Source organism: Phaenicophaeus curvirostris, chromosome 27 (genome assembly GCF_032191515.1).
Source record: "Phaenicophaeus curvirostris isolate KB17595 chromosome 27, BPBGC_Pcur_1.0, whole genome shotgun sequence".
Classification (NCBI taxonomy): domain Eukaryota; kingdom Metazoa; phylum Chordata; class Aves; order Cuculiformes; family Cuculidae; genus Phaenicophaeus; species Phaenicophaeus curvirostris.
In genome coordinates this window covers 4,399,347-4,413,423 of record NC_091418.1, presented here as the reverse complement: position 1 = coordinate 4,413,423, position 14,077 = coordinate 4,399,347, and the positions used below count along the sequence as shown (strand labels likewise).

General features: G+C 59.8%; 1 protein-coding gene across 1 annotated transcript; it reads left to right on the top strand.

Moving 5' to 3' along the window:
* Positions 1 to 4,345: 4,345 nt before the first annotated feature.
* Positions 4,346 to 12,990, top strand: SLC20A1 (solute carrier family 20 member 1). The gene is made up of 10 exons (XM_069877361.1): positions 4,346 to 4,682; positions 4,767 to 4,907; positions 4,993 to 5,078; positions 6,615 to 6,711; positions 8,320 to 8,439; positions 10,048 to 10,296; positions 10,554 to 11,097; positions 11,199 to 11,384; positions 11,868 to 11,952; positions 12,337 to 12,990. Exons 1-10 carry the CDS (start codon positions 4,367 to 4,369, stop codon positions 12,490 to 12,492), a joined length of 1,980 nt encoding a protein of 659 aa, XP_069733462.1. The 5' UTR covers positions 4,346 to 4,366; the 3' UTR covers positions 12,493 to 12,990.
* The last annotated feature ends 1,087 nt before the right edge of the window (positions 12,991 to 14,077 follow it).

Genomic DNA, 14,077 nt, shown 5'->3' with positions numbered 1-14,077 from the left:
CGCTCCAGAGCCTCAACATCCTTCTTGTGGGGAGGGGCCAGAACTGACCCCAGGATTCGAGGAGCGGTCTCATCAGGGCCGAGTCCAGAGGGAGAAGAACCTCCCTGGCCCTGCTGGCCACGCCGGGTCTGATCCAAGCCAAGATGCCCTTGGCCTTCTTGGCCCCCTGGGCCCCTGCTGGCTCCTGTTCCACCAACACCCCCAGGTCCTTCTCCTCCAGGCACTTTCCAGCCAGACTTCTCCTAGTCTGGAGCTCCTCAGGGTTGTTGTGGCCCAAGGGCAGGACCCGCCATTTGGCCTTGTTAACCCTCATCCTGTTGGTCTCAGCCCATGGATCCAGCCTGTTCAGATCCCTTTGGAGCCTCTCGACCCTCCAGCAGATCCACACTTCCACCCAGCTCAGTATCATCCACAAACTTGCCTTGGGAATGGCCAGTACTGGTAACCACACCTTGAAACAGTTGGTACCAGTAACCAAATGTCCATGTCTCAGCATGGCCAACGGCTTCGTTTTATGAACAGAACATGGGTTTGGAAGGTTGAGGGTTCAGTTTCTGCATTAGGATCATCTCCCAAGCACAAAAAAAAAAAACATGAAAGGGAGGGAATTAATATGTCCATGGGTTCAGGAGGGATGGAGCCGCCCATGATGCCTTGGTTGGCCAAAGGCCTTGGGGCACTGGCCCAGGTTGCCCAGAGGAGTGGTGGCTGCCCCATCCCTGGAGGGGTTCAAGGCCAGGTTGGATGGGGCTTGGAGCCCCTGATCCAGTGGAAGTTGTCTCTGCCCATGGCAGAGGGGTTGGAACTGGATGACCTCCCAGGTCCCTTCAAACAGAAACCCTTCTATTGTTCTCTGACTGCTGTGACAGTGGCTGTGCCATCACTAGAGGGCTCCTGGGCTCTTTGGTGGCATTGCTGGTGTGGACACCTCTGCTTCACCCTCTCTGTTCCTGCCAGGGCAAGAGGAGGTGTGTCCCTGCCATTGTAGCGCCTCGTCACCCTAAGCCAGAGAGGTTCTGGTAAGGCTGGAGACAACATCAAACACCCCATCAAAGGTGGAGGAGGACCATGAAGCCTGGCTCTGCCTTTCCAGCCCAAAGAGCAGGTCCTTGCCCCAGCTGAGCATCAGCATGCAGACACCATTCCCTGAGGGTCCGTGTTTCCTCCTCCAGGACCTGGAGGGCATCAAGATTCCAATATTGCATGTACGCTGGGACAAATGAGCGACGCCTTGGTGAACCTGCGATATTAGCAGCAAGCAAGGAGCAAACAGCTGATTTTCTCATGCTTGTAGCTTGTTGAGACCTTGGAATCTTTATTAAGACCCGTGGGTTAATAGGAGAGGAATGTGCTAGGCAGAAAACATGAAGATAAGCGGCACGTCTGCGGAAAACAGGGGGTTGCACCCTGTCACTGCACTGCGGGATTTGCCAGCAGTGGCCAAGAAGGCCAGTGGCATCTTGGCTTGGATGAGAAACAGCGTGGCCCGCAGGGCCAGGGAGGTTCTTCTCCCTCTGGACTTGGCCCTGATGAGACCGCTCCTCGAATCCTGGGGTCATTTCTGGCCCCTCCCCACAAGAAGGATGTTGAGGCTCTGGAGCGAGTCCAGAGAAGAGCAACGAAGCTGGGGAAGGGGCTGGAGAACAAGGATTGTGAGGAGCGTCTGAGAGAGCTGGGGGTGTTTAGCCTGGAGAAGAGGAGGCTGAGGGGAGACCTCATTGCTCTCTGCAACTCCCTGAGAGGAGGTTGTGGAGAGGAGGGAGCTGGGCTCTTCTCCCAAGGGACAGGGGACAGGACGAGAGGGAATGGCCTCAAGCTCCACCAGGGGAGGTTCAGGCTGAACAGTAAGAAAAAATATTTCAGGGAAAGGGTCATTGGGCCCTGGCAGAGGCTGCCCAGGGAGGGGGTTGAGTCCCCTTCCCTGGAGGGTTTAAGGGACGGGTGGACGAGGTGCTGAGGGACATGGGTTAGTGATTGACGGGAATGGTTGGACTCGATGATCTGGTGGGTCTCTTCCAACCTGGTGATTCTATGATTCTATGATTCTCATGGGTGGAAGCTCACTGGGGTAGCTGTTACTGGATCCTGAGGCACTATATAAAGTTTGCATTCTCTAAATAAAGTTGATCTCGATTGTCGCCCCCATTGACAAGGTCCGTGCCTTGATCACTGCACCCCCAGGCCTGCCCTGGGCCACGCGGCCAGCTCTGCACGTGATGGGGACACAGGGCCCGCAGGGACACGGGGTGGACTCTGGCCAGTGACGCGGGGGCAGTGAGGCAGTGAGACCAGGGCACCCCAGACACTTCCCCTGAGCTGACGCCATCACGTCACCACCAGCCCCACCACGCGATGGCCTGTGACAACCCAGCCCCAGCTGCTCCGAGCTGCTGACCCGTGCCCAGCACAACATCCCAGCCGCGCACTCCAGCTTCCGGAGTCTCCCGACCCGCTGCCCCAAGACGGGACCCTGCGGCTCTGCCCGCTGGGCTGTGGTTCCTGATGGACAATGGTCACAGCAGGAATGGGTCCTGGTGCCTGATCCTAACAGGATGAGGTTCATCAAGGCCAAATGGCGGGTCCTGCCCTTGGGGCACAACAACCCTGAGCAGCTCCAGACTAGGAGAAGCCTGGCTGGAAACTGCCTGGAGGAGAAGGACCTGGGGGGGTTGGTTGAACAGGAGCCAGCAGGGGCCCAGGGGGCCAAGAAGGCCAAGGGCATCTTGGCTTGGATCAGACACGGCGTGGCCAGCAGGGCCAGGGAGGTTCTTCTCCCTCTGGACTCGGCCCTGGGGAGACCGCTCCTCGAATCCTGGGGTCAGTGCTGGCCCCTCAGCACAAGAAGGATGTTGAGGCTCTGGAGCGAGTCCAGAGAAGAGCAACGAAGCTGGCGAGGGGGCTGGAGAACAAGGATTGCGAGGAGCAGCTGAGAGAGCTGGGGGTGTTTAGCCTGGAGAAGAGGAGGCTGAGGGGAGACCTCATTGCTCTCTGCAACTCCCTGAGAGGAGGTTGTGGAGAGGAGGGAGCTGGGCTCTTCTCCCAAGGGACAGGGGACAGGACGAGAGGGAATGGCCTCAAGCTCCACCAGGGGAGGGTCAGGCTGGACATTAGCAAAAATATTTCACGGAAAGGGTGATTGGTCCCTGTCAGAGGCTGCCCAGGGAGGGGGTCGAGTCCCCTTCCCTGGAGGGGTTTGAGGGACGGGTGGACGAGGTGCTGAGGGACATGGGTTAGTGATTGATGGGAACGGTTGGACTCCATGATCCAGTGCGCCCTTTCCAACCTGGTGATCCTGTGATTCTATGAAACCCCGCTGAGCCAAGCCAAGATGAGCCCAGCCCAGCTGACTGCAGCCGAGCCGAGCCGAGCCGAGCCGAGCCGAGCCGAGCCGAGCCGAGCCGAGCCGAGCCGAGCCGAGCCGAGCCGAGCCGAGCCGAGCCGAGCCGAGCCCGCGGTGCCGGCGCGCGGGTGCCAGAGGAGCGGGAAGGGAGCGAGGCGGTTCCCGCGCGCTGCGCTCGGCTCTGTCCAATGGGCGCGCGGCTGGGGGGCGCGGCCAGGGTCACGTGGGGCGTGGTCCGGGTCACGTGGGGCGGGGCGGCCCTTAAAGCGCGGCGCGGGCGGGCGGCGGCGGCACTTGCGGCCGCGGGGGCGGAGCGGGTGGTAACGGGTCGAACCGAGAGCGAAGCGAAGCGGGCCGAGAGCGACCCAGCCCGGCCGAGCCTAATCGAATCGAGCCGTACGGTGAGCCGGGTCCCCCGGGAGGGGCGGCCGCGGGGCGGGGCGGGGCGGCCGCGGCCGTTACGGGGCGCGGGAAGCGCCGGTCGCCGCTAACGTGGTCTCTCCCGCAGGATGAACAGCGGTGCAGGCCATGGCGCAGCCCCCGGCCCGCGATCCCCTCGCCCGGACAGCCTCTAGGACAGCGGGGCCCCCCCTTGCCCTATAGCAGCCCCCCCCTCCCCTTTGGCCCTAGAGCGGCGCCCCCCCCTCCCCTTTGGCCCCAGAGCGGCGCCCCCCCCTTCCCCTTTGGCCCCAGAGCGGCGCCCCCCCCTTCCCCTTTGGCCCCAGAGCGGCGTCCCCCCCTCCCCTTTGGCTCTAGAGCGGCGTCCCCCCCTCCCCTTTGGCCCCAGAGCGGCGCCCCCCCCCTCTCCTTTGGCCCCAGAGCGGCGCCCCCCCCCCTCTCCTTTGGCCCCAGAGCGGCGCCCCCCCCCTCTCCTTTGGCCCCAGAGCGGCGCCCCCCCCTCTCCTTTGGCCCCAGAGCGGCGCCCCCCCCTCTCCTTTGGCCCCAGAGCGGCGCCCCCTCTTTATCCCTATAGGGCCCCCCCTTTTATTTAATTGCATCCCTAAGTTATTGGCCCCCCTGCCCCCCATGGAGCCGACCCCCACGCTGGCCCCCGCCCCCATGCCGCCTTTGCTCTGGATGCTGGTGCTGGGCTTCCTCATCGCCTTCATCCTGGCCTTCTCGGTGGGCGCCAACGACGTGGCCAACTCGTTCGGCACGGCGGTGGGCTCGGGCGTGGTGACCCTGCGGCAGGCCTGCATCCTCGCCAGCATCTTCGAGACCATGGGCGCCGCGCTGCTGGGAGCCAAGGTCAGCGAGACCATCCGGAAAGGGCTGATCGACGTGGAGATGTACAACACCACGAAGCCGCTGCTCATGGCCGGGTCCATCAGCGCCATGTTCGGTGAGGAACTGGGGGACGAGATGGGGGGCAGAGCCCCACGGCGCGGTAGAGAGAGAGTTTCTAACCAAGCTTCTCCTCCTCCAGGATCTGCTGTGTGGCAGCTGGTGGCTTCGTTCCTGAAACTCCCCATCTCTGGTACCCACTGCATCGTTGGGGCAACCATTGGCTTTTCTCTGGTAGCCGTAGGACAAAAAGGTGTTAAATGGTCCGAGCTGCTCAAGATCGGTGAGTCCAGCTCTCAGGGTGTCTGTGTGGCCCCTGGGCTTCCTGTTTGAGCAGTGGGATGCTGATGGTGCCTCTTTTCTCCTAGTGTTGTCCTGGTTCATCTCACCCCTCCTTTCTGGCATTATGTCTGCTGTCCTGTTCTTCCTTGTCCGGAGGTTCATCCTCTGCAAGGTAAGGGTTAGTCGCCTTATTTTCTGATACTGGGGGCTTCCTCGTCTGCCTTTGGGACCAGTTAGTTGGCTGATGGTCACATCAGCTTCTCCAGGCACGTCCTTCCTTGTGCTGACCCTTGGGTGAGCATTTAGGGTTCCTTCAGGAGGAGGTGAAGGGAAACCTGGACTTGTAGCTTCTCCACAAAGCAGATCCTGGGAGGTGAGGAGATTTTGCTTCCCTGCCTCTAAACCATGTGGGCCAGGAGTGTCCTTCCTGGCCTCAGCAGGGACGGCTGCTGTGCCCAAGTAGGGAAGTGGTTCAGAATGGATGAGATCAGAACTTCTTTACTGGCTTTTCCTAACTCCTGGGGCAAGGCTGGGCCTTGTGTCCTGTTCCTGATGGAAGCACAACACCTCAGTGATGGCTTTGTTTTTAAGCCAGGAGGGCTGAAATTGCCTCTGATAGAGTGAAAACTGCCCTTTCTTCCTGTCTGGGGCCTCAGGCAAAACCAGGGATGTTCAGGCTGCCTTCTGGGGCACGTTCCCTCTGTTGGGAGTGTCCAGCAGCCCAGGAAGAGGGATTGAGATAAAAGCTTTTGACTTCATCTTTGAGATGATGATGATGCCCTTGGAAAGCAGGTAGCTGCCAGCCTTGCCTCGAGCAGGGGATCCAGCAAAGAGGAACTCCAGTGTTTACCTCTGCCTGTTTGAGGTTAACGTAAATTATTTTAGGTCTCTGCTCTAACTGTTTCTGGTTCAAGAGATCTTGAGATCTTATCGCTGCTGGTTTCTACCTGGCAGCCCTTTAAAACGACTCGGCGTCCCTGCTATCCGAGTAATCTTGCGTAACCAGCATCCGAAGCTGGGCCAGCCCCGTGGTGCTTTGTCCTGGCACTGAATAGTCCGGTTGCCCCGTTTTGCTTAGTGTTTGGTGGCTCTGGGTGTGTTTGTGCTGACGCTGAACCCCAATTGCTGGGCAGCAGTGGAGATTAACTGCTCCTGCTGCTCAGCAAGGGCCTCTCTGGGCAGAGCTGGGGTCAAATAAGCTGCTTTGTGAGCTATGGGCTTTTTTATTTCCAAGTCAGCTGGAAAGAGGTGAAAGCTTTACCTTGACAAATGTTTTTGTCTGAAAGCGTGTGGGCAGTGCGGAGAAACCCTGGGCACAGCCAGAGGCTGCAGAGCTCAGCCGGCTGGGAGCCTCGGGAAGAGCTGCAGGAGCCAGGCAGCCCCTCGCTGCAGGCACAAATAAGATGCTCCAGCCTTGGGAGCGCTGGGACGCTCGGCTGGTCCTGCCCTGGCTCCCTGAGAAGCTACGTGGGGCCCCCAGTGTTCTGGCACCTCCTCTGCTTGCCCCAGCCCCCCGAGGGGGCGCGACTGGCAGCTCTTCAGGCACCCCCTGAGCTGTTCCCTCAGGCTGTCAGGAGCTCTGGTGGACTTTCCGTCAGCAGCTGAGGGCACGAACCCACTTGGCGAAGGGGCTGCTGTTTTGCAGCTGTGGGGCTGCTGTGCAGTCCTTGAGCTCTGGCGTCCGACAGCTCCGATCCTTGTTTTGCAGGCGGATCCTGTTCCCAACGGCTTGCGAGCTCTGCCAGTCTTCTACGCCTGCACGGTGGGGGTCAACCTCTTCTCCATCATGTACTCCGGTGCCCCTTGTAAGTGTCTGTCAGAATACTTGAACCTGAATGTTTAAATTCTTGACTAAACCTCCATTAAATGCCCGATTTACCCCTTTTTTGCTTTACAGGGCTGCAATCTCCTAGAAGGCGGCTGGCCTGTGCCGGTCACGGAAGGCTGCAGGCCAGCGCGTGCCGAGTGCTGGGCTAGATAGTTGCCTACCCAGAGACCTGCTCAAACTAAACCCCTCCAGATCTTACTCCTTAGACTTCCAGGCACGGGCAGATCATAGAATCACAGAATCAGATCCACGGCTTCCCTTTCCCTTCTCTTCCCTGTGCTAAAACTCGGGTGCCCAGCTGCTGCTGCAGAGACGCGTGAGGCTGGGAGCAGGGCTGGTAGCTGTGACTTCTGATTCCCTTTGTCCTGGAGAACAGGCTAATGATCCTTGGCAAGAGGAGCTGGCACCTGTTCCAAGCACAGGAATTTGTCCTGCAGTTTGAAAGCCCAATTTTAGTGCTTGTTTGGCTGTTGTGGAGTGGGACAGGTCATGGGCAGGGCCAGGGGAGGGTGGCTTTGCCACCTCCACCAACCAAGGTGACTCGGAGTGAGCTGTTTGCTGTCAGAGCATGGGTTTCCTGTTGTGGAGGAGTTGTTGTCGGTGCGGTGAGGGCAGTCAGTACTTTCTCTGGAAAACAGTGTCTGGAAAACTGTTTGGAGGGCCGTCCTCTTCCCCTTCCCTTGGCTTTGCAGCTGGGGGTCTGCTGGGGGCAGCGCTGCTGCTCCCAGATCGCTTGATCCCTTCCCAGGAAGGTGGATTCTTGTTTATCCTGAGCCCTCAGGTGGGTTGGGCGAGCTTTGGCTTGCTTGTGGGCAGGGTTTGTAGCCATCAGTGAGCCGGGTTAACAGCCCGATGTGTGTGTGAAGAAGCTGGGATGTTCCTGTCGGTGTTTTTGGAGCTGTGAGGTGTTGCCTGCAGCAGCAAACGCAGGTGCGGAAAGGTTTGAGGCACCTGATACCCAGAGTGGGGCCTGCAGCCAGCTGGATAACACAGAACCTCTGCTAAAAGTCACACTGTGTGTGGGAGTGCTGTAACTGGGTCACGTAGCACCTTGGCTGCCTGGGAGCTTGAGCTAAAGCTCCTAGGGACTCATGGTGCAGGGGAACCCTCTTCCCCAGCAGCTGGAGGAGTTTGTGTAGATGTGGGGCTGTCTGGGACCCTCCCAGGCCCTGGGTGGCCTCTCCCTGCCCAGAGATGTGAAGCTGTCACTGCAGCAACTGTGCCAGGTGTTTTTTTTTTTTTCTTCCCTTTGACATTGCAGCAAACGAGGAGCCTCCTGTCCCTGCGCAGGGCAGACACGGCTGCCTGCTTGGATTTGGCTGCAGGAGGGGAGGGGACAGTGTCTCCACCTGGGAAAAAGTGGCTTTTGATGGGGGAGTTTGTAACGGGCAAGGTGGATTTTTGTAAAGGGGGGGATGCTCTTGGTTTTGGTGCAGTTGGAGATGGCTTCCCCACAGCGTTCCTCACTGGGAGGCCGATTGGCTCAGAGATGCTGCAAGTGATGGAGTTCCCGTGCCGTGCAAAGTCGTGTGTGGAGGAGCCTTTTGCCTGGGGGATTTCAAAGATGCGTTGTTTTATTTCCTAGTGCTGGGCTTTGACAAACTTCCTCTGTGGGGTATCCTGCTAATTTCGGCGGGGAGTGCTGTTGTCTGTGCTCTTGTCGTCTGGTTCTTTGTGTGTCCGCGAATGAAGAAGAAAATCGAACGTAAGTAATGCCTCTCTCTTTGCAATCCTTCAGGGAAGGGCGCGCTCGGACTAACCACCGCCTCCTTTTCCCAGCAGGGGATCTCATTAGCCGCAGGGCTGTTATTAGCAGGGATCCACAGCTTCAGTTATCACTTAAGCTGCTCTGCAACCCCTGAGTCACTGGGGCCCAGCCCATCAGGCGAGACCCGGGGTGCTCCCAGCCTGCAGCAGCATTAAACATTGCTCCCTGGGAGCCTGCGGTGCCCCTGGAAGCGGCTCTTGCACCGCTGAGCAGGGTCTGGTGGCTGATTTCTCAGCAGGGCGAGCTGTGAACCGCGTAGGGCAGCAGGTGATATATCTACAGCCTGGTTTTGCTGTTTTAGAGCCAAAAAGGGAAGGCAGGAGGGAAACCTGCCTGTTATCCAGTGTAACCTTTAATCCCCTGCGTACCTGCTGATCGGTCTCTGGCCTGGCAGATGCAGATCACAAGTTTAAGGCGCTGTAAGCTGATGAAATCCCTCCCTGTAGCACAAAGGAAAAAAACCTCTCTATTGAAAGGCATCCAAAAGAGCAGCCCTGGGCTCTGCCTCCTGAAAAGCCCCGGCAGCTCTCCTGGAGCAGCGTGTGGTGTTGCATAGCAATTCCGTGGGCAGTCTGGGGCGTTTGAGGAACTGGAGATGAGGGGCTAACCAGTGTCCTTGTCAGACTGGTGTAATTGGGGTGTGACTAACAGCTTTATGGCTGCCCTTGACATTCTTCCAGCTGTTCAAGCTTTGGCTTAACTCCTGCCAGGCCGGCTACCCTGCCTGCCCGAGAGCATCAGCGGGAGGAGATGCTGGTGCAGAGCTGGGGGGGGTGAGCTCTGCAGGGCTTGGATGCCCGGGTGAGGGGCTTGGGTGCCACCGCTCGGCCCTCACGGTGAGCAAACCGGCCGGGGAACGGTCCTGTTTGTGACACAGAGGTGGTTTTTGGTGTCTGAAGGAGCTGACCTCATGTTTTCACCTGACAAAAACATCCTTTTCCCGGTAGAGGGGGAGTAACAACCTCGGTTTCCAGGGCTTGGTGCCACTGGCTTGGCTCTTCCAATGGGACAGGAAACCAGGCGGCACTTGGGAGGTGGAGACGGGCTCCTGTTTGGGTTTGTCACCCACCAGTGGGAGCTGGAGAGGAGCCCAAGCGCGTGAGTCCTCCTGGCAGGCTGGCGCTGCTGGGCTGGCAGAGGAGCTTGGCACTTCTGGGCACCTTCTCATCAGCTCGAGAGGGGTCACGGCCACCCCAGAAGCAGATCTGGAACATCCCACGGCCACCGGGGAGGGAACAAACATGGCTCAAAGAAGAGCCTCTGCTGTAGGAACAACAGGCATAACAGCCCCATAATGGTGTTCACCACACCCCGTGTGGGTGGGGGGGCTCTAAAAATAGGAGATGAGCTGGCTTATGATTGTTTGGCTGTTGTGCCCAGGACAAGGTGCCACTGCCCAGCGGTTTCCAGAGTTCAGGATGGGGGCAAGCTGTAGATTTTTATTTAGCTGCCATAAATCTGACCGGTGAGGGGTGTGGGCTTGCTCCAGGCCTTGGGTGTGGTGGTGGTGGGAAGGGGTTTGATGGTAGCTGTTTCCCTTCACAGGAGAGATCAAATCCAGTCCTTCTGAAAGCCCCTTGATGGAGAAGAATGTCGGCCCCAAGGAGGACCACGAGGAGCCCAAGGTGGCCCTGGGTGACGCCAAGAGCCCTGTTGCTGATGGGAGGCTGGCTGCGCCCCAGCGGGCAGCAGCGGAGGAGAGAATGGTCTGCTTCAACGTAGGGGACCTGGAGGAGGCCCCGGAGCAGGAGAGGCTCCCTAGTCTTGACCTGAAGGAGACCAGCATTGACAACGGTGAGTGCTGGTGGGTGATGTGGGGGTGTCATAGAATCACCAGGTTGGAAGGGACCCACCAGATCATCGAGTCCAACCATTCCCATCAATCACTAAATCGTGTTCCTCAGCACCTCATCCACCTGACCCTTAAACCCCTCCAGGGAAGGTGACTCAACCCCCTCCTTGGGCAGCCGATGACCCTTTCTGTGAAAAATTTTTTCCTAATGTTCAACCCAAGCAGCCCTGGGTGCTCAACCCCTGCCATCTCTTGGCAGGAGCTGTGCGGCTGCCCAACGGCAACCTCGTCCAGTTCAACCAGGCCGTGGGCCACCAGCTCAGCTCCAGCGGGCAGTACCACACCGTGCACAAGGACTCGGGCCTCTACAAGGAGCTGCTGCATAAACTGCACCTGGCCAAGGTGGGCGACTGCATGGGGGACTCCGGAGACAAGCCCCTGCGGCGCAACAACAGCTACACCTCCTACACCATGGCCATCTGTGGCATGCCGCTGGATTCCCTGCGCGCCAGGGACGGGGAGGAGGTGGAGAAGCTGACCTGGCCCGTAGCGGACGCCAAGAAGAGGGTCCGCATGGACAGCTACACCAGCTACTGCAACGCAGTAGCGGACGCCCACCCTGCTGCCGACGTGGATCTGAACACGGCCCAGGTGGAGATGGGCGTCAGCGACCGCAAGGGCAGCACTGGCTCCCTAGAAGAATGGCAGGACCAGGACAAACCCGAGGTGTCCCTGCTCTTCCAGTTCCTGCAGATCCTCACAGCTTGTTTTGGCTCCTTTGCGCACGGTGGCAACGATGTCAGGTCAGTTGGGTTGGCAGGAGTTGGTGGGGTTGCTTGCTGAGGCTGTGCCTGCGTTGTCCAGAGTGTCTGGCCCTCTAATGCAACTCTCCTTTCTCTTCCAGCAATGCCATCGGGCCGCTGGTTGCGCTCTACCTGGTCTATCAGACCCGTGATGTGGCCACCAAGGTGGCAACTCCCATCTGGCTGCTGCTCTACGGAGGCGCAGGGATTTGCGCCGGCCTGTGGGTCTGGGGAAGGAGAGTCATCCAGACGATGGGGAAGGACCTGACTCCCATCACTCCATCGAGGTCAGTTCTGCCTCAGGGCAGGGGGAGAGGCTTCAGGCAGTGAGAGAGCAGTATCCCAGGCACCCTCCGTCCTCTCTTTGGAGGTTTCAGTGCTGGGGTGGGCTCGGGCTTCTAGGGGTTTGGAGAGCCAAGAGAGGAGCACAACCCAGGGATTGCTTAGAGCAGCTTCCAGTACTTGAAAGGAGCTCTAGGAGAGCTGGGAAGGGGCTTTTGATCAGGGAGGGCAGGGACAGGACGAGGAGGGGTGGTTTTCAGCTGCAAAAGGAGAGATTTGAGGTGAGATCTTAAGGAGAAATGTTTCCCTGGGAGGGCGGGGAGGCCCTGGCCCCCAGGTTTACCCCATCCCTGGAGGGGTTCAAGGCCAGGTTGGATGGGGCTTGGAGCCCCTGATCCAGCGGGAGGTGTTCCTGCCTGTGGCAGGGGTGGAACTGGATGGGCTTCGAGTTCTGTTCTGGCTTGAACCATTGCGTGCTTCTGTCTCAGTGGCTTCAGCATTGAGCTGGCGTCTGCCCTGACGGTGGTGATCGCCTCCAACGTCGGCCTCCCCATCAGCACGACTCACTGCAAGGTGGGTGAGGGTGTCAGCTCAGCGCCTGCTTGGCTTCCCCCACATCTGGGGGCTGAGCTAGGCAGGAAGGGCCCACACGAGGCTGGGCTGGGCTGGCAGCAGCTGCCCTGGGTGAGGGGACACTTGAGGAGGTGACAGAGAACAAAACTCCTTTGATGGATCCCTGGGCTCTGCCAAGCGGCCCTGGGAGCCATGGAAACAGCAGCGCTGTGTCTGCTTTCCATCGCCCTGGGAGGGCAGCTCCTCCCCTGAGCTCCTCACAGCCTGGAGCAAGACCTTGAGCCTTACAGCCGAGGCTTTCCCTGAGAGGGGCAGGGGGTTGGAGAGGGAAGGGGATGCCCCATCCCCTTGTAAGGCTGAACGGTGCTGTGGTTTCCCCTCCAGGTGGGCTCCGTGGTCTCGGTGGGCTGGCTGCGCTCCCAGAAGGCCGTGGACTGGCGCCTCTTCCGCAACATCTTCATGGCCTGGTTCGTCACCGTCCCCATCTCGGGTCTCATCAGCGCTGCCATCATGGCCCTCTTCAAGTACGCTGTCCTGTAGGTGTGAGGGGCTGGCACGGCTCCTGCTTCCCTGCTGCCCCCCCCCAGGAGCCAGGGGGGGGCTCATCCCACCGCAGGAGGGGCTACAGTCACCTTGGGGTTCCCCCCACAACGCTCCTCGTATTGTCACTGAACTCTCCGGGGTGTTTATTTCGATGTCCCAGTGCTGAGCGCCTGGGGGGTGGCGCTGAGGGGGGGGTGGCCCCTTCCGCTGCGCAAGTAGCTTTAGGTTAGCAGTGACCAGAGCCCCATCTCTTTTATTTTTGATGACTTCATTAAGCCCCCCTGGCAGTGATTCCTCGTTGAATAAGGATGGGGGGGGGCTGGGGGGGTTATCCGTGCCCCCCCAGCAGGCTGTGCTGCGTTCGGCTTTGCCTCCATCGCTCTAGTGGTGTGCGCACCAGCTGCTGCCCCCGCCCTGCGTGGGGGGGTTCCCTGGGGGGGGCCCCCCCGTGCCCCTCACCGCTGCTACCTCAGACAAATAAAGGATTCCTTTGTACATCTGTGCTGCTGGTGGGGGGGGACGCAGCAGGGTCCTGGTGCTGCTGGGGGGCCCCCTCCTCCTTCCACTCCCACGGCGCTGGGGCAGCTGATAAGCGGCTCCACCTATTCCTCCTGAGTCACGGGGCTGGTGTGGGGCGCTTATCGGGGCCCTGCAGCTGGGGGGCAGCTCCTGGCCCTGTGCCCCCCTCCAACTTGTGCTGGAACCGCTCCTGCTCCATGCTCTGTGGGTCACGGCCGGGCACGGGCACCCACGTCAGCGCAGGGGCTGGCGCAAGAGCAGCAGGGGATTGCAGAGGGCTGGGGGCAGCGGACACGGGAGTGAAACACAGAATCACCGGCTTGGAAGAGACCCACCGGATCATCAAGTCCAACCATTCCCATCAATCACTAACCCATGTCCCTCAGCACCTCGTCCACCCGGCCCTTAAACCCCTCCAGGGAAGGGGACTCAACCCCCTCCCTGGGCAGCCTCGGACAGGGACCAATGACACTTTTTTGTGAAAGATTTTTTTCCTGCTGTCCAGCCTGACCCTCCCCTGGTGCAGCTTGAGGCCATTCCCTCTCGTCCTGTCCCCTGTCCCTTGGGAGAAGAGCCCAGCTCCCTCCTCTCCACAACCTCCTCTCAGGGAGTTGCAGAGAGCAATGAGGTCTCCCCTCAGCCTCCTCTTCTCCAGCCTAAACACCCCCAGCTCTCTCAGACGCTCCTCGCAATCCTTGTTCTCCAGCCCCTTCCCCAGCTTCATTGCTCTTCTCTGGACTCGCTCCAGAGCCTCAACATCCTTCTTGTGGTGAGGGGCCAGGACTGACCCCAGGATTCGAGGAGCGGTCTCCCCAGGGCCGAGTCCAGAGGGAGAAGAACCTCCCTGGCCCTGCTGGCCACGCCAGGTCTGATCCAAGCCAAGATGCCACTGGCCTTCTTGGCCCCCTGGGCCCCTGCTGGCTCCTGTTCAACCAACACCCCCAGGTCCTTCTCCTCCAGGCAGTTTCCAGCCAGGCTTCTCCCAGCCCGCAGCGGGACTGGAGGGGGCAGCGGGGGAGACAAGGGGTTCGGGCCAGGGAAGGAGCCTTGACCCCGGTTAATG

What these genes read in the sequence shown, in the direction of transcription:
- SLC20A1 (XM_069877361.1), top strand. Translation starts at nt 4,367, where the DNA reads ATGGAGCCGACCCCCACGCTGGCCCCCGCCCCCATGCCGCCTTTGCTC. An exon ending in AATGAAGAAGAAAATCGAAC is followed by an intron (nt 8,440 to 10,047) that starts GTAAGTAATGCC and finishes TTCCCTTCACAG; the next exon opens with GAGAGATCAAATCCAGTCCT. An exon ending in TCAGCACGACTCACTGCAAG is followed by an intron (nt 11,953 to 12,336) that starts GTGGGTGAGGGT and finishes TTTCCCCTCCAG; the next exon opens with GTGGGCTCCGTGGTCTCGGT.